The 20,569-nt window shown below is 31.7% G+C and overlaps 1 protein-coding gene across 15 annotated transcripts in view; it reads right to left on the minus strand.

Annotated features, from left to right (window-relative positions):
- Syp (synaptotagmin binding cytoplasmic RNA interacting protein) overlaps positions 1-20,569 on the minus strand; it is a 99,747-nt gene that overhangs the window by 18,337 nt on the left and 60,841 nt on the right. For 11 of the 15 annotated variants that reach the window (XR_013005604.1, XM_076403361.1, XM_076403357.1 and 8 more), the window contains 5 exons: positions 10,995-11,101; positions 9,810-10,003; positions 9,626-9,753; positions 6,405-6,646; positions 1,752-1,887 (listed from right to left, as the gene is read on the minus strand). Coding sequence is in view for 14 of the 15 variants with exons in the window: in XM_076403361.1 (XP_076259476.1) it covers positions 1,752-1,887; positions 6,405-6,646; positions 9,626-9,753; positions 9,810-10,003; positions 10,995-11,101 (807 nt within the window). In the remaining variant the exon portion in view is untranslated. Of the gene's footprint in view, positions 1-1,751; positions 1,888-6,404; positions 6,647-9,625; positions 9,754-9,809; positions 10,004-10,994; positions 11,102-16,824; positions 16,938-20,569 lie in introns of those variants that run through there. The other 4 variants (XM_076403358.1, XM_076403350.1, XM_076403356.1 and 1 more) reach the window with 2 other exon arrangements.

A 20,569-nucleotide genomic window follows, 5' to 3' on the forward strand; every position in this document is an offset into this window, starting at 1 on the left:
GAAACATGCTCCTGTAAAAAACACGTTTTGGATGACCTTCAATTTCTGCAACCGACGAAATTATCAAAAAATAAATAAAACTGTAGTCGTCCTTTAACATTGCTCGAAAATGTCTCTCAAGATATCATTCATTTGTTTTTAAGAGATATTCTGAACATAGGTTGGCATTAAAAAAGTAAAACTTTCTTCATAAACAGCTTTGGACAAGACAAGCGTATTAGTAATGTACTTCGCCAATTATGATCATATATGAGTGGTGGATCTGAGTATATAGGAAGTTGTAATCATAAAAACCATCATAACATATAAATAAATGTAGGGTTTATGAGTGAACAGGCATTTGAACACATGCCAAAAACCAGCCAAACCGAATAAAACAGATCAAATTCGCTCACAATACAAGCGGATTCTTTGATATTCCTATTTTAATGCATCATCAAATCTGAATACAAGGAATATTTAAATGAAATTGGGAAGAAATTACAATCTTGAATGTGGTTGGCGCTAAAACACAACATACTGGTACACCAGCGTTGACATATAACACAGCGAAATATAGGTACTCAAGTATAATGCAATAAGGATGACCAGTATTGTGTTACTTGTTAGTTTCGCCAACACCCTGATAAGTCACCGTTACTATCAGCGATTTAATATTCAACAAGACAGCAACCCAAGTCACTGGTTAAATATCAGTATTTCATCTTTACAAACCTCATATGAGAAATGATGGGGGAGTTCTTGCATATCGATATTTTTTTAAATTAGCAAGTATTAACTGGCAAGAGCTCGCAAAGCGTCTACATTGAACTAAAATGAAATATTTATTTGCATTTTTCACTGTGCTGTTGCTACACGCTGTCTAGCAATGTTGAACTAACCACCAACCTTAAAGACGCTTCAAGATGATATAAAAAAATACTATTGCAGTTAAATAACCTTGATTCAATAGGAAGGATTACATTCAAAAACTGAACAGATAATACCAAAATTGACAAATAAAGCAAAGGTGCTTTCTTTTAATTGTTATAATATATAAACGTAAGTTAACCATGTTAATTAGATATAGGTTTCAAACTGAAAGAAATTGAAGCCTTTGCTGCTTGTTTAATAGTCTAAATCTTATGGGAGTTATGGAAACAGAACTGCCCAGACAGGGTGTGATCAGTACTTAAACTTCTTTAAACCGGACATTGTTGCTCCATGTCTCCATTATGTACAAATATTAATTTGAGATAACCCTAACTAAGCAAACAACAGAGAAATTGTGGATAACTGATTTCGGGGGAGAACATTCAATCAAATGATCTGGACGTTCCTTTGCAATTGAGTACAGTTTTGTATTAATATAACTTAATGTGAATTTTAATTTAGATCATGTAAAATGTAAGTCATGAATAAATAAACAAATTACGTAAGGCAACAGTGGTGGATCTTTTGAGTACAGTGAAACCACAAAACTGGCATATGGCCCGCTTTGAAGGTACTAAAATAATCTAACAAGAAAAAATATTGAATTTTATTTAACAACTTCTGATATTTTTTTGCAGAAAATATATATGTAAAATAACAGTTATAAGGGTTAAATAATGTGAGAGGGACCTTTAGCTTTCAGTCAGAACGTTAGGATGAACAAAACAATGAACATCAATGTGTTCGACGAAAGATCGAATTCGAACGGCATCACGAAACCTGACTTCGCGCCGACAGACGTCGCTGTCCGTCAAGCGTCGGAACTTTTTCAACGTTACCTGTCAATTTACCAAACTCCTCCAGAATCTCCTCTTTGCCCTTAGATTTCGGTATGTTGCCAACGAAAAGCCTCAGATTCGGTACGCTTATGTTAATTTTCAGCGCCTTGCCCGGCTTGATTTCGTAATTGTCGAACTGCGCCGAAAAGAAAAAAAAAGAAAATTTTGAACTGAGGCCCATTTCAAAACTAAACGGGTGCAATTTAGTTCCAAAACGGATTAATTTTGATCAATTGGTTCGATATTACCACAAAAAACAAAACAAAAAGAAACAAAATCAAAATATATCAGAATTCGTTCAATATTACTTCGTGTACCAAGATATCTATTTATGCAGCTTTTTATTTGCAAAATAAAATACTAAAAAATACTACTAGTTTATTTGAACTTTCATATCATTTAAGGATAAAATTTGAAACAAAAATATTTTAAAAACTGATTTGTATTATAAAATATCTTGATACTATTCAAATCCAAACCAGATACAATATTTGCTCAGCATATCCATTTTTTAGCTCGAAATTATACATTACTCAATAAATATCCGGCTTTTTTTTTAATTCTTCATGTTTTTTGAACTTTTTGCATTTAGAATTTGTCTGGCCCCAAAATAGCTTCAAAATTATTTCGAAATCTTCGTTTATATCCGAGTTACTTATTTGAGCGTGTCCTGAATCACTTTTTAAGTTGTGCAAAAAACGAACTTCTGAGGCCAGAGGAAGATATAAAACAATTCATTCAGTTTAACCATCATTAAAATCAGTACTTATATACATCAGGCTGTTTTTTTCATAATTGCTTCAATCGATTCAATAGCGCCATATATACTATATATAAAAAAAGACATGCGCGTCTTAAATACTGATATACCATAACTTGGCCAGCCAAATTTTTGCGTCTTTCCGCATTTGCTGTCTATTTGGCTGACTATGTTTCGATTGAAGTGTGTAGTAGTAAGTTCATGTTTCATCCAACGTCACATACTGAAGAAAAATCATATTTATTCGGCTTAAAATGTTCCAAACAACGCTCTGAATCATTTTGGTTAAATGTGAACACACAAAGTACCCATTCCGAAAACAGCTCACACATGCTCAAATTTTTGTGTGATATTGTAACTACACTGCCTTCTGATATGTGTAAGGTGTCAGTTAACTCATACAACGCCACAATTTTCCAAAACTATCTTGTATTATTGTATTTTGTAGATTAGTTTGATTAGACAGTATTTTACCCTCCAAAAAATATTGTTAAATCAATATATAAAATTATTTTTATCCTTTGTTTTAAAAATGTTGACACATATCCACACTATGCAGAAAGCACATGGGTCTGCCACTAGTGATACCATCTATGTACCAAACTGGATATTTATTCAGTAATGTGTTTAGCCTACATGTTTTTGATGTTTTTTTTTAAATCCACATTTTCCGTTGATTAAAAAACGTCAAAAAACGTCGTAACTTGAAAAATTTCACTTTTTCATGAAAATGTTAAAAATATCTCAGAAATCGATTTGTAATGTATAAATATCTTGATACAGATCAAACCCAAACCAGATACACTATACGTGGCATTACTTCGGCTACCCTAGCCGAAGCCACCTTCGCTTCTCGTTCGTGAATATCAGAAGCCTCAGCGAAACAACATAACAATGAAAAATCAAAGATGAATTGCTTCGGATATTCAGGAACTGGCGAGATGAATTTATAAAATTTCGATAGCCAAATCAGCATACAAAACTACAAAATAGGCATTAGAAAAAAAAAGAGAACTAAATACAACTCGTCCAACCTCCCCAAGATCTAAGCCAAAATCGACACTGTTTAGTCGAATGCGTATGTGTGGGTTTAACGAGTTGTGCTCCTAAAGGCCACCATCTACATCAGTGTCTGTCGTCTCGAAGCTGCCGGATAGTTTTTGCAAAGAGGAGACCTTCTACTAGTGGTTATCGAAAAACGTGCCTAATATTGAGCCAAAATCGACCGCACCAAAATTTTAAAGACGCCCCTCGGGCTCCGGTTTTCACCGAAAATATATTTTTTTAGAAACGAAAATCAACTTAAAACAAAAATATTTTTTAATTAAAACAGTGTGCAGGAGAGATGAAGAAGTAGAAGAAGCTACAGGGACTGTCAGTGTGTTAGCTCCGCTGCAACAAAAGTCATACACTCAAAAAAAATGCGGCTGTGACGACAGCTGTCGAGACAGATCTATAATAGAATCGCCAATTAGTTAAGTGAAAGGGTGCTTTTTCATTCGAATTTTGTCACGATCACATCTGGCAGACGTCTGAAAAGCTTTTAAAACCAAATTGGATAATACTAGTTTTAGTCGCATTTCCGCACAAAAAAATACAATCACTGGTTAAAAATTAAATCTTCAAAAGTAACCCACATATGGGCAATAATAATTATTTAAACAACAATACCTTTATAAATATACTATAAAAATATATAAAGCTACTTTGTAGTAGTAATTAGACATGTGTTAAAAACAAATTTAATACTCTACTTTCTTAGTTGTGGGTCCCATAAACAAATATTTTTTCAAATAGTAATTCCAGAAAATTAAGAACGAAATGACGTGAAATGAATGAAGTGAACAGTATTCATTTTATGTATTGATATACTCATTAGTAAGAAACTCATATTTCACTACAGAAAGATAACGTGCGATTAATTCTTTAAAAAATAGATAATTTAATTAAGTTTAGAATTGATAGTTCATAAACAGTTTTGGGATCTCAAATAAATAATTGCTATTTTACAACAGATAGCATTAGCAGGACTGTGTGATTTCAAATATAACACTCTATAACCATGCTGGGATATTAGTCATTAGGAAATTAATTATTTCTTAAGAATTCCTATTCGCTTAAATAATATTTTTGTTGGACATAACAAAATGCTCTGGAAACATTTGGTTAAGAATAATTAAGGGTACTAGTTCAGGAAGATGCTGGTTAAATTTGTTAGAAGCTGAACTAAGCATAAAAGACTGGGGTATACTCGATTTTGCATCAACATCATTGATAAAGCCCAATATCCATAATTCAAAGTTTTTGAAGGAATGAATTGCTTAAAACAAAGTAAAGCAGTAAAGAATAAATCTTTTTCTGATTTTTATTTTATTTGTTTTCAAATTATATTCTTCTTTATTGCATCCTCTATTATTCTTATCTCCAACAAAGCATTTCATTTCATCAAACTAATTTCTCTCATCGGTTCTGAGCATATGCCTTAGCCATTTTACTCTTTGTTGTTTTATTTTTCTTAGTAAATCTACTTATATTTCTTTCTCTATAGTATAATCCATTCTTGTTAGGTATTCTTTAATAATTGCGTTTGCCCAGAAGATTTCATTTGTGTTGCGATAGAGTCATATTAAGTCATCTTATGATCAGACACCAAGATATTTTATTTTTTATTTTCTACTTGTCTTGGTATTAATTAACCTTTTAATCCTTGTATGATTACTTCTAGTATATTTTCTAGTAAAAGTTTATATATGTAGTATAAATAATTTTGTTATTATAACTTACAATTAAGTCAATCTAACTATATTTTTATATTTTTTGCTATATATTATATACATATGTTGAAATTAATAGTTGATAGAGCATCACCCTGATTTACTTCTTTATTTATTGTACATTATTTTGTTTCTGCTTCTTATATCACTACAGGTATTTTGGTTAACGCTTTCAATGCCATTTTTTAAATCCTTTTTTAAAAAATAATATTACCAAAACAGTTAGAACTTATTCAAAATACTAAATTAAGTTAAACACACAAAAGATGATGACTATTAAAAGTTTACTTAATATATCAATAGCTTAAAATATTTGGATCGCTATACAACAATCAAATCATTAATAAATTCCTAATATAAGAACAAAACTCAATGGAATATAAAACGCACCCAAGACAATATTAATCTCGACTTATATTTATAAGAAAAACATTTAATATTTTTAGACTGAAACGAAAAATAAAATAATTGAAATACTTTCGTGATTAGACCAACCTGGTATAGGTGTCAGGATATTTTAAAATTTCAAATATTCACATGGCGATACCTTACAATAATAAAATAGTATTTATCTCTCTGAAATATCTCTTATTTGTTTCTATACTTATAAAACACACTATAAAATAAATATTCAACAACGTCGTGTACATAATAACAATTACAAAATTTTAAAAATAAAGATATTGTTTATAATGATTTGCATTGTGTATTATTACGAGATGACATGATTAACATTTTTAATTAATTAATTTCACAGAGCAGGTGTTTTCAGACATATTCAGACTGACTAAATTTAATTAATTTCAGTTCGATTGATCAGTGGGAAAAAGCACCCTTCACCTTTTAATTTAACACTCAAACCTAACCTAAATATCATCTAGTCACCGCGGCTGGTCCTTCTATACCACTGTGTATACCCCCCTTCCCACACCATTATTTTTTTGAAAACCAAAACCAATGCCTTTATTCCAGATACAACAAAAATTCCCCCTTGTCAATGTTATTACGTTTTTTAAAAAAATAACCAATATAGATGAATATAGAGGAAGGCCCCTGGCGGTGCCCCCAATGTGACGTGTCGGAATGACAGGTGATGGCCTACTCATGCCCCCCTCTTACCTTTTGAACGGCTATTTGTGCCGCCTCTCTAGTCGTAAACGTGACAAAGGCGTAACCTCTGTTGGTACCGGTCATCGGATCCATCATGAGTCTGAGGTCCCAGATGGTTCCACATTGTTCAAATAACGGGATCAGTTCGTCTTCGTACATATCCTTGGGGATTTTACCGCAAAAGACCTCACAGCCAGTACCCGGCGTACTGCTGTCCCAACCAGGCGGTGGGCCGCCATACTTTCTTTGGCCTAAACAAACATTAAATTAAAAAATATATATTAAAGCATATAAATTGAATTAAGCCACAGTAACAACATTCTATTAAAATATTAATAATAAACGTGTAAAATACACTCCTTATCTTTTTAATTCGTAAGCACATGGGTTTATTCAGATTTCTACCCATATATCACCTATGACAATAAACTTCAAATGGAACTCGATTAAGAAAAAATAAACCTGATTAAAAGATGACACGTCATTCTAGCAAAAAAAAGGATAACATTATGGAACTTCGGTTAAAAAATTATGTCTGTGCCAAACGTCATATAGCATAATAAAGGAGAACATTCAGGAAACTTGAATGGAAAGACCAACCGCCATACTCGTCAAACATGGCCCCCTCCATATCTCTTACTTCAATAGTCGATTTCAACATCTGAATACTAGTTTAGGAACTATCGTATCAATGAGGAAGATAAATCGCGCCTAACGGTCAAAAGTATGTGATTTAATTCCAATAGACTTTTTCTTATAGAACTCCCTGAAGTCTAAGGCCTATAATAAGTAAGCTATAATGAACCAATGCTCTTAGAGTCAACATAATCCAGAGTAAGAAACCAAAGCGGATCTTTCAACGGTATTACATTCCATGTATAATACATGATCATTTCAAATAAATAAATAATTCAGTTAATATCTCAGAAACTCTATTCCATTTTCTACATCGACCCGTCCTTATCGAACAATCCTATATCCAACCTTAACCAGGTGGTATTAGTATAACTAAAAATGTATCCATCACGAGAAAAGTGACCTTGAATATTTCTAAATAATAGTTCAATTACAAAGTTAAGATAAAACATTTAAAAATGTTTATAAGTGTCTGATAGTAATATTATATAATTCCCTTATCAATAAACATTCCTGGTAATTAATATCACTTAGTTATCACCAAATCAAATTAATCATGAATCGTCTAAAAATAAAATAATACGATAAAAATCAATACATAAATTAGATAATATTGACATAAACATTTATCAATATTTAATTTTTAGGCTTAGATGTATTTTTTACTATTTTTAACACCTTGACCGATATCTACATCTAATTTATTTAAATGAATTAAAATAAACATATTAAACGATATTTTTGCGAACAAAAAATAATAAGAGCAAGAATGTAAGAGAAAGTTTTTAAAGAAAATAAATCTAGAACATAACACATAACAGTGATATTTAAAAAAACCAATTATGTATTACCATAATTTTATATTTAACAATCATGATATTAGAAGAGATATAGATATTTTCTTTTATATTAGCTTGGTACTGCCTTGATTTGCTTTTCTTTTTTCTTTTTTGCAAAACTTTTTAAAAACCTCAGCACTCAGCAGTGACATAACTTGATTATAACAAAAATAGTATGATACCATGTACAACAAACATTTAATCAAAATAGTAAATAAAACATTAATATTGAGTCAACTTCATAAACAGAACAACTGCAATTAATATTTGATGAATAACCAAAAAATCTATATAAATTTGTTAAAAAAATATCATTAACTGGCCTAAATATATATAGTATAGATTCTAATCATCTAGACAATTATGAATGAAGTATAAAAATATTGTTAATGTCTAGTGGTTCATTAGCACAGTAATCTCCATGGAAATGTTCAAATAATAATTAGACTAAACCAAACAAACTCTGATAACGACAGTAAAGTATACCAATGCATGTGAAGAAAATTAGAACTGGTGGTCTAAATAATTACGTTTATGAAGAATTAGAAAGGGGCTATGACTGATTTCTCACTCACATAACAGACGTTGCTTTAATAACGAATTTAGAAGTAAAGCCTGAATTTTAAATATCCGAAAAAAAAATGTAAGAACTGTAACACAGTTCTATTCTATTTTGTTACTGCTTAATTTTGCTAGAATCTGTAGCTATATTCACATAAAGTTTGTCATTCACAGTCCTTATAATTGAGAAAGAATGACAGATATAATCTTAAATGGACCAAAAAAATATTTAGTATTAAAAAAAAGCAACGACCATGAAGGACTGAATGAAGGACAAATGAAAACGAGAATAAGACAAATGAAGGTAATGCTGCCTTAAGATATAAATACTAAAGGACGTAGATCCGTGGAGAAGTGTACCTTCATTGAAGGCATATTTAAGATGACTATGTACAATGTCTTTTTCTGACCATTATTCAAAGTTGGTATATGTCTAGAATTGACTAGCTTTGAGCAAATAGCCTCACAAAAACGAAAAATATATTATTGTGATGGAATAACTGTGTTGTTAACTTTCATTATTTTGAAGCCAATGTACTGATATAAATATTGATTAACCATAGTTGGTGCTTGATAAGTCTCTCAGTCGGTATTAGAGAAATAATTATTATTAATTAGTATGCCGGATTCAAAAACCTGTAACGGGGGAGCGTCAGAATGTATAATTCCTGAAGTAAGATCGAATGTTTAAAAAGGATGATTTTCTGAACTAAACCGAAAACCTACTGAGTGATGTTTAAAGAAATACGTCATAGCCTGTCCGATAAAACAACCAACGCACGTCATCAAAATTTATGTCAGCATGTCGCAAGGTAGTTTATCATTAATGTTGTTATCACTAATGTTTCGAAGAATTTTGCAGACATTCGGCAACACGGACCAGCAGTACCAAACCAAATCGAATTTTATAAACTGATTCGGATACATATTTCTTTTTAACTAGGATGAAACAAGAACAAAAAATCCGATTCGAATTTAAAACGAATTACGTTCTTATTACAAACTGCAATTGCCACTACATTCGACGTCATCTGTGACATGCATTGGCTGTTTTGTTGGACTATATATAAGTTCTACTAATATAGATAAATATAAAAAGATTAAATAAGATATATATATATATATATATATATATATATATATATATATATATATATATATATATATATATATATATATATATATTGTGATTACCTGTGGTTACATCTAAAGTATATCCTGTTCTATCCAAAATTTGTTTAATTTTTTCTTCATCTGGCCCTTTGGCTGGAATAGGGACAGGCGCCGCAGATCCCTGACTGGAGCCCGCTCTACTTTTTTGTCTGAAACCAACGATTGATCAATGCTAAAGGCACCAAGCGACACGAACTCAACTGACCTATACGTCTTCATTACGCCGCAAAGATAGGCCGATTTGTTGGAGACATGTTCCAGGTTGGAGTCCAGAAATTGCCCCAGAACATTGAGCGCCCCGTCGACGGGAAATTCTTTCAATGCGTCTAATGCACGTTCGTCCAAGTCTTGGTGAACTAACTTGCCGGTCTTGTAAATTTCATCCAATTTGGAAGCAACCTGTCAAGAAACAGTGCTGCCTATAATTGCTCACTTTGTGATATTAGAATTCTTATCATACAACATGATACATCTTCGAAAACCTTTACCCACAACACTGAAGAGACATAATTCACAGTTTATAACATCTCTAAATTAACAAGTTAACTAAGTAACAACTAAATTAATAGCAATCAAAAGGAAATAGATCCTTATTAGGCCTATAAATTAGTTTTAAAAGTTTTTTTTATTTGGAGGTTTATTATGAAAAATCGGTACAATGTATTTTCTTTGAGACAATTTACGAATTCCATCTCACAAGAACGATGTATCTTTTGAGGCTATCCATGAAACGGACCATTTCTTGATATCTTCATAAGATACAAAGCGCTGGTCAGACAGGTCATGACACTTTTGTGATCGAACGATGCCATGCTGAAGAATAACATTGTTGTGTCTTTACTGGTACTTCAGTCGTTTTTCGCGCAGTGCTTAATTCAAGTTGTCAATTGTAGTGGATAGGGATCCCTATTTATGCTTTACCGAGTAAAGCCTTCAAACTCTGGTCATAACATTTTTTGCCTGTACGGTCTAAATCAGTATTCACGTGTTAACTTCGATGGAGCATGGTTGTTTCACACAGCATTAGATAATCTTCAGCCACCTTTTTCTTCTGAAGTAAAACATTTAAATTTCCTGCAAATGCAATTTACTCAATACAAATTCAGAAATTTTCAACACACTGAAAAAAGGTTTGCTCACACTTCGACGAAATGACACATACTAAAAAGTGAAGGTTGTGAGTAAGGCTTCAGCATGAAGTTGGTTACAAATGTACCCGATGCGAATTAATACACAGTAACACCATCTGTTGTAAATGTTTTAAAATTAATTTATAGGCCAATAAAAAAAAACACTGATCCAAATTCAATTTTATTAAATTACAAATATATACCTTTGTGTATTGAACTGTGTATGCATTAATGTATTTTAGTAATAAAAAACTACATACCTTTTCATCGAGGCCATAATCAATTAATTTTTGATAATCTGGAGTTCTTTCGGAATCTTCTATCTTCATGGGCTCTTCTGAAACCTCACCATTACCTTCTGCCATAGCTGTAAGTAAAAATTATGTATTTAGAATTACTTATTAGTTTATTATAAGATATTAAAAAATTAACAATAAACCTCAACAATTAAAAACAATAAATATATAGATTTTTATACCGAATAAAATGTTTTTGTGGAGAGGTTTAATTGTTTAACTATTTCAAAAAGAAAAAAAGCTGTTTACAGTCATCGTAATTTAGTGAAAGTCGCGCTTCAATCATCAAACCGCTCTTCAATATTCAATCATGCAAGGCTTGGAAATTGATCAATGAAGATTCGTATCAAATACTGCAACCCAACATGAACGGTAGAACGCCTAAAAATCTTGGAAATGGTAAAGTAGAAAGGAAACTAACCCCTTTGCGAATTGAAACCTAGTTTCATAACATATTCAAAACATATTTCATTGTTCAGCACGACAATGCGTGTCCAAACATTTTAAAACGGGTTAAAAAATATTTCAAAATACAAATGGGAAGTATTATCTCCACTACACTTTATTTTGCTTTATTATTATTATTATTTATTTATATTGCTTGCATGCATTTTGATCACCGATATCTATTAGACAAATGTGAACTATCAATGTAAACAACTATTAAACAAACTAGATGTTATTGCATTCGATAGTTTTGACACTTCGCTAATAAAAATGACTTTCCATTTAGTAATATTGAATTACTCAGGAAATAACATTAATTCATTTATTCATGTATAACGACGTTCATTACTTTTTATGTAATAAAATAAGCTTATGGTTTATAAATTATTGGTTTTAGATTCAACAATTTAAAAGTGTTGATTTTGATGTCAAATATAAATGACAGCCTGGTGGATTAAACAAACTTTAAGCACATACTCTTAAACTTTCAGACATCTTAGTAGTTGATGAATCAACTGTTTCTAAACGTTGACATGCTATGGAAAACATCCAAAAGGAGGAGAAATGGTTACCACTTTTCGAATTTAAGTGAATCTAAAACTATGGCTATCCCAAAAGTCAAAGGATGGTCCAGGATAGCCATCCAAATCGACACCAAAGCGGGATATTCATGCCCATAAAATGTTGCTGTGCATATGATGGGGTCAGCAAGGTATAGCATATATAAATAACCAAATGCAAGATTATCGTTCTTTTAACACGATATCATCATATTACCAGAAACATGAGAAAAAATATACGCTATGAATTATTTCCAACATCTAACACTATTTAATGCACTTTACTGAAATTAAAATAAAATATATTCTGATCTTTATTTATAAAATAATACGAGAAACGGACATGAACTAATTAAATATCGACTGGAGTATACATTCCATCAAAAACCAGCGGGAATGATTCACATTTTGGCAATGGCTCCAGTATATGTTTACTCGGATGGAGAAAACAAATATATAAATACGGTGAAAGGTGAGTCAGATTTTTGTTTAAAAAATATATATAAGTTAATAATAAAGGACACATATAAAGTATGCAAGGAAACTGTTCAATATAAATAAACAGACAGGGTAAACAAATTTGATAAGAGGATATTACATATCGTTTTTCAAAAAAAAAACTGTCGATATAAGGTATATATGTATATTCTAAAATTCTAAATTTTAAATTCTAAATTCTGTCTGGGTGTCGCTCCTCTCATCAAGATCAAAGAGAAAAAAACATCCATTCATACAATATTGCACTATTTATAGATTGCTCCCACACTTTACAAGAGGAAACGAGTGAATATCTAACCCAGCAGATAACATTATATAATGTTGTATAAAAGGATTGTGGACTAGATAATTTCAAAACCGTGAATAAACGCGTTTATTTCGGTAAAAGGATATTTCGTTCGTTTACCTATTCGGTCCCTGATAAAATTTACACTGCGATATCACATTTTTTAGGAAATAGAGCGTTACAAAATGAACAAAACGAACTTGTTGGTCGGATTTCAGAGATATTCAAATGTCAAGATCAAAGTATCAAAATAAACGCCCACTCCACTGACTCAGATTTAGACATGAAAATATTATTAGCAAAAATGTCTAAAAATAACATTATCTCATTTTAAAACTGATGAAGATCCATTGTATCAAGGGACTATTGTTTACTTTTACCGAGAATGTTATTATCGCGTAAATATCTTACCTCGTGAAGATAACACATATTGATAGGTGTTACATGCTTTTAGTAGATTAACGAGTATTAAATGCGTGGCCTATTATATGTGAAATGTTTAGACCAAAACAATTATTTATTTATTAAATAGTATTAAATAATCAGGCAGACGTTTGAATTCATTTGACAACCACCAAAAAAATACGTATTTTAAATCTAATAAAGGACTTCTTCAGGTGCCAAGAATTTTTGTTTCCGCATTTTATTCTAAAATGTTGGATGCCAAAATCAGGACTATACGACGGATACCTAGGAAAATAGGCGTTTACATTCCCCAAGTCATGTTTGAACCTTCGCACATTTTAAGTGATAAATAACCTCGTGGAAGATCGGTTACGTTCCTGTAATAGAATTTTTACGGCACATCTTATTTTTCGATAAAAAAAAGAAGCGACCTTTTAATTCCAAACCTGACAGCTTTGTCGAACTGTATCTGGTTCATCTGGAATATAACATCGTTATCTAATAAGAGGCCCAGTAGATTTAAATGTTTTCAGGAAATGTTTCTACAAACTATGGCCATCGTTATGGCCAAATCATGTGTATACTAGTTCTTCATTTTCACAAGTCGAATTACATTAAACCATACGCTATTTAATTCAATGTCTAACCTGGATATTTTTCTATTCCGCAAATAACACACAATGATTGTATGACAAAACGTACCATAAAGTTTTAATTTTACACTAGCGTAGAATAATTTTTATAGAATATAAACTCTCGTATTTTAGAATGAATAACTACACTATTATTAGAATAACTGAAAAAAATTTACCGGTACAACAGTAAACCAAAAACTACAGAAAATGGCAATATCAACTGAAGTGCGAATATCATTGAAAAATATTTATATAATATTTTAATAATTTTTGGAAAATTTCATTCAACTCTTATTAAATTGATCTTATCAACACTGATTGAACGTTCACTAAAAATAATTTAGCATTATTTTTAAGCATTGGAAGCAATAGCGAAGAAGCAATCATAATACTGTAACAAGCCACCTGTAAACCATATAAGTAAGTAGACCCAGACAGAGAATAAAAATCACGGAGAGTAAATCGGTGCATATTGAATTAACCTACAACCAAACTATTCATATACCAATAATGATGTAAATCATGAAAGGTACATATCAAAAACGAGAAAAAATAACCCGAATTAAAGTACAAAAAATGTATTTATTATTTGGAAGAAAATCTAAATTACCCGTTCATAATAAGTTGTTGCTGTACAAGCAGATACTAAAGATACTAAAACCTATATGGATATTTGGAATTCAGAAAAAATAATTTATTTCAAAATAAAGTCCTACGAAATATTATGAATGCCACGGGAACAGTTACTTACAGCCAGACCTTCGGATATCATGTTCGTCATAGAGAAACGTTATTTTTAAAAATATAATAAAGGGGATGGTTGAAATTGATATGAAAAAGATCCTGATTTATGTTAACCATGTTACATTGCTGAGTATTTCAGTATGATTGGGAAGGAATCCATTCGTTAAAGATTAAACTCTCGGTTGAGATATCCACTCAACATATCTACTACACACGATGAGAGATGAAACTGAGCTCACTGGCCATGTGTCAAACTGGACACACATATCTACCGAAGGTATTTAAATGTATTCTTGTAAACTATTTACAATATGTGATGAGCCAACTTTGGAATAGCTTCATAGCTAATAGTTTATGGGAATAGATGCATATGACGCATCAAACTTTAATAAAATTGACGATATTGTGATGGGGTACTACAAAATATACTAATATCTCTTCCTTTCTTTATATTGAATAGTTCTCCAGTAACTGGTTATTTCAATCAGAAAAATAAACCAATTTAAGAAATAAAATTAGAAAAGGTGAAGTTGATAATATATTGTTGTTCGATTATACTGCCAATGAATTGTGAAAGAAGCTGTTCAAGGAAGATGATGCCGAGTGTTAGTTAATTGGTCATTATAGAAGTACATTTATCGCAAATACTTTACGAAGATATGGCGAATACAGTGAATTTGGCAAGCAGTGAAACCAGAGTTATGGAATATTAGTTACGGAAATTGACGATATAATGAGAACATAGTGAATATGTTGTATTGTTACTATAGAAGATTTTATTGAAAACATATTGTTAAAATGATTAGATAATATGTTGAAAGGAATAAATAGATTTTCGACATAGACGTAAAAAATAAAAGAAGAAAAACGACGTTACAATGAGAACTATTGAAGCTACAGAGGCAAGTGAAAATTGATGCAGAAATCCGAAAGAACTCTTCAGAATAGTGATTGAAAGTAATGTTTAGTGACAGAGATGAACTAGACCATCAAGACGGACGCCGCTATAGTTGATGTGGACATATGACAGTTTCAGTGAACAAAACTGAGAATTGGATTACGACGAAGATCGAAGATGTTGATGTCCTAAGATTATGAAGACGTTGGTAAAGGTCGCAAGGCGCTTAGCCTAAGACTAATAGCAAGCGAGACTGTCTGTACGTTATTTGAGCCAAGACGTGTGACATTGGTTACTGAAGTTTTACATATGAAGACCTGGGAGGGCACGGATTGATACCAATGTTATCTAATTGTTGCACAAGTTGACATGTGGAAAAGTGTAGTACCCACGATATCTGTTAGGAAATCACAAGATGTTGAGGCGAGACCGAGACTGTGCTTGATTGAAGAATGAATATTAGGAAATTGCACAATGCGTGATATTCTTGTTCGTTTAACTTGTTACTAGCCGAATTTAAAATGTTAAGATATCGATATTACTATTGATATTAAGCCTGTACTGACTATCCAGTTTGATGTTCCACGAAAAGTGAAAGAAAGAGCTATATTTTTCATTTGTAGAGTTCAGGATCATCGTTCGAATCGATATTCCAAAGAAAAATGTAATGACGCTGGGATTTGTTGTGTTCCGACTGACCGACTTGCAATAGCTACGTGAAAATTCTGTTGAAGGAAAAGGTCGATTGTTTGTTAAATTATGAATGCTGAATTGACATATACTTTCTTAGACTCTCTCGAATAGCATCTTGTTGGCGTAATTGATAGACAAAAGATATTCTAATCGCCATTGTAGTGACTTGTATATTGTCAGGAGAGTGACTATTATGTTTTTTTTGAATGTTTGCATCTTATTGACTACGAAATAAAAGTATTTCTTACACTAGACATGATACACACAACAACCTCTACTATGTATTACAGAAACTCTACATATGCCATTTTTAAATATAGCCTTATACTTTTTTCTATAAAAATAAGGTTAGTTTTGAATTATACCGCGTTTTATGAATAAATTATTATATAAGTTATAACAAAAATTATGTAGTTTGAACTTCTGAGAAAATGTTAAAAAATTATGGAGAGTAACTAGTGTTAAATACCAATAGGGCTACTAATTACTTCCATATAAAAAACATTCTATACAAACAGGCAGGACCGCGTCGGAACAGACGGGACGTCGTCAAAATACAACAAAACTCGACGAAACACGCGGTCCGGGATATATTTTTTTATTACGCTGATACAAATACGATCTTGACCTTGAATTCGCAACCACAGCAGACGGATTGTTCCACAGTGTTTTGGTTGACACGATCGGCCGTTGACACTCTCCCAAATCTCGCCGTTCGTCCGATACCTTGCCCCTCTCGCCCCCCTACAGCACCGGTACCACTCCTCCTACTCCCCCAGGTCGTCTTAGCGCTCCCGCTGTGCCCCCAACGGGTGCCGCAGACGCGAGGATCGGCACAAAAAAAAAGTAAAAGCAAAACTAGAATATATCTGGGTCGGTTCAGCACGTCGAACGTTCTCGATCGCGAAATGGCAACGGTTCCACCAAACGTTGCCAAGGCTGCCAGACTGCACCGTTGCCAATTCTCCCCGCTGTTATTGTTATTATTTGTTGTTAGACAACGGCGTCCGAAATTTAAAAGCAATCCGTCCGCGAATCTAGACAAAGAATGGCCAAATTGGTTCTAATGAGGCGCATTGAATGTTTATATTAAACATATGTGTTATTTTCACGATTTTCTGTATGAAAACGGGATAATAACGATTGGGACATCGTAATAAATCTAACAATTAATTGCAGAATAAAAATAATATCGTCAACTTTTGTTTATTTATTCCAACTATTACGACATCTTAACCTTAACCTTAATATTTGTCGTGGGTTTAAGCTTATTTAAAATGCAAATTATATTGAACAAATAGCGCGTATAGACATCCCTCACAGGATCAATATTATTAATTAAATTAAATTTTCATATAGGAATTCATTCATAAATTTATTTTCCTATATATATTTATTCTCCTTCCACGTATAATCCTTTCAAGAAAACATAAAAACAATTATGTTGATACTGTTACTTAACAATCACATTCAGTATGCTCTTCTATTAAAAAAACACTAACATATTACGTTTCAAAATATATCCGCCGGCTTGGTGGCGCAGTGGTAAAGGCGACAGGACGGTTCTACCATTGTTGCGATAACCGCGGGTTCGAATCCTGCTGGGGTATTGTCGTAAATTTATGTTTGTGATTGTTTAATATTTGTCATTGTCCTCAGGCAAGAGTGTAAAATCCGACAAGGAAAATGATCCCAATCATGCCAGCAACCAGGCTGCGTTGACCGGATGTCTTCTGGGATGATTTCTAAAGTTGGTCATTCGCCAGCAGGTAGGCTTAATGCTTAATGCAGTTAAGTAGACCGTGGTTCGGAGCCCACGTAAAAAACGGTATGTTCAGTACAGACAAATCTCTAGTTGGTAAAAAGAGCATATATATATATATATATATATATATATATATATATATATATATATATATATATATATATATATATATATATATATATATATATACTTTTTTTATGCTGGTGAGAAAAAAATGTGCAAAGCAATAAAAGTAAAAAGAAGTGTTATGCCAATTGACTCTCTAGAGAAATGAAAGAAGAGTTTAATAAGTAAAACTATGAACAGTCAACACATACTGATCCCGAAGAAATGTGTGGATTACTGCGAATGAATTAATGAATGAAATTTTAGAACAAATGAAGATTCAAATTTTTATTGCAAAATCACTAGCCATTGCTGGTTAAATTTGAATCTATATACGAAAAAATGGAAGTGTTGATCGGCAAGATCATACGATATTAACCTAATCAGGGAATAAATAGAAGACCCATGCTAATTCTGATAGATTTGCCCCAGCAAATTAATCGATAACAATCTTCCATGATGTTTTTATTGATCACAGCGCTCTTTACCACTGTACATAACCTTTATCAATGGGAATATTTACGGACACTTCCAAAATATAATGACAGAACCTTGACGTGAATGTATGTGCAATAGGACATGGTTCATAAGAAAAACCATCTAGTGTAAACGACATGATTCGGTACCATTTGTAGATAGCTATAGAAATAATAAAGCAATATCGTCCAGATTAGGTATCATGAGGTACAAATTTACGACAAAAAATATAAATAAAAAAAGATTGTCATAATTTTTTTATTAAAATAAACCAGAAAGAGTGGACATTAAAAAATAATTCAAATACGATGCCCATGATGAAATATTATTACTTTGTTGGTTTTATTATTTTAAAACAACGAAAAATAAGTAAAGCTAAAGGTGTCAAAATGTCAAAGTGTAACTCAACTTATAGATCAGCTATAGGTCATATTATAAAACAATTTCATAAGTTAAAAAAGATTCACACTTCTTAATTATGCAATTCAAGTTATGCTCTTTCGTTCTCTATTCTCAAAATCATGTTATTTCATTCTTTGAATGTCTTAAAAAGTTCAGTCCCATAATCAGAAACAGGATTTTAGCTATTTTGTTGGGTTTGGTATAGTAACTTTTTAATTTTCTGGGCTTTGTTATTTCCATTAAAATCAAAAGCCAGCAAGCTATTAAGGATTATGAATACATTATAATCCTGTGTAAAAAAAAGAAAGTGCTATTCCTACTCTTATCTAGATCCAGCAAACTACCAATTTTAGTTAAAGTGATTATACATCAAACCAAAGACATAACTACAAAAATTCCAACAGTATGTCGAGTGATTAAAAAGATCATTTAACACGTAAATGTCACTCAATGGTTTATTGTGTCACCGATATTACTATCTTGTACCCTAGCATCAATCCCTATGCTTTACCGTTAGTACTTCGTAACTACTACAGCTTGATTGGACCTAGATCGGGACGAAATAGTGTATTTAGAGTACAAAAGATTAGAGGCGATAAAAAGTGGTTAAGAACAATATGCGAAAAATATAAGAATAAGAGAAACTTCATAAACGGTTTCAAAGACCGTCTTGACGCCAAGGAAGATAATATCTTTGGTGAAATTGAAACGGAATTAATCATCATAAGCTCTTCGAATCTGGACAAATCATTATTTCCATTGTATTCTATCAACAACTAAAGCGAGTAAAGGTTCAATAAATAAGTTCAATGAATTAACTGTCATCTATAATGCTATATTTTTTTGGGGTGTCAATACTACCACACAAATAGTTGCAAATTTAAATCTTATAAATCTATTTAAATTTATGGGATCCCGCGCATTTAAAATTATATAATAAAGTTATCTAATAACTTACATATCAAAAACTATTCAGTACCCGCGAGAATAATTGAAAAATCTGCCAGACAGAACTGTAAAAATATCCGATTGAAAAATTCCCGAAAATCAATTTCAGTTTAGGATTTGAAAACCCCAGCTGCTACAATATTAGCCAATATATTAGAATAATAAATTTAGAGCTGGTTAACAGCTGTATAAGTATTAAGTTTATTCCACAATATCATAAAAGAATAATCCATGTATGTCTATTTTAAGGTATTACTATGTAAACTTGTGAATGGGTTGAAATGTATTTTAGTAACTTGAAACATCTAAAAACCTTACGTGTTCTGCATGTTGAATTATCAATATGACACGGTATGGTGATTAATTTTAAAGGGTTTTTATTGAATAAAAAGTGCTTATAGGCGCTAAAAATATAGGTACCTTTTGTTACATTTAGGGCATCAAGAGTTTTAAGAATCAGTGATTGGCAGGCAAAATTCTCGATTGTTTATCTTCCAAAACAAAAATACTTCTGAACCAATCTTGTGTGCTCAATGTAGCAGAGTTTGACATTTCCAAATTAGAAAAAAGGGAAAAGCAAAAAAGTTTTTCTACTCAAAAAGAATAAAAAACGAATGAACTAATATATATATATATATATATATATATATATATATATATATTATATTTGTTCACC

The sequence above is a fragment of the Rhynchophorus ferrugineus genome, unplaced genomic scaffold, assembly GCF_030347505.1.
Source record: "Rhynchophorus ferrugineus isolate W39M unplaced genomic scaffold, kcgeb_rfMv2 rfM4, whole genome shotgun sequence".
NCBI lineage: Eukaryota > Metazoa > Arthropoda > Insecta > Coleoptera > Curculionidae > Rhynchophorus > Rhynchophorus ferrugineus.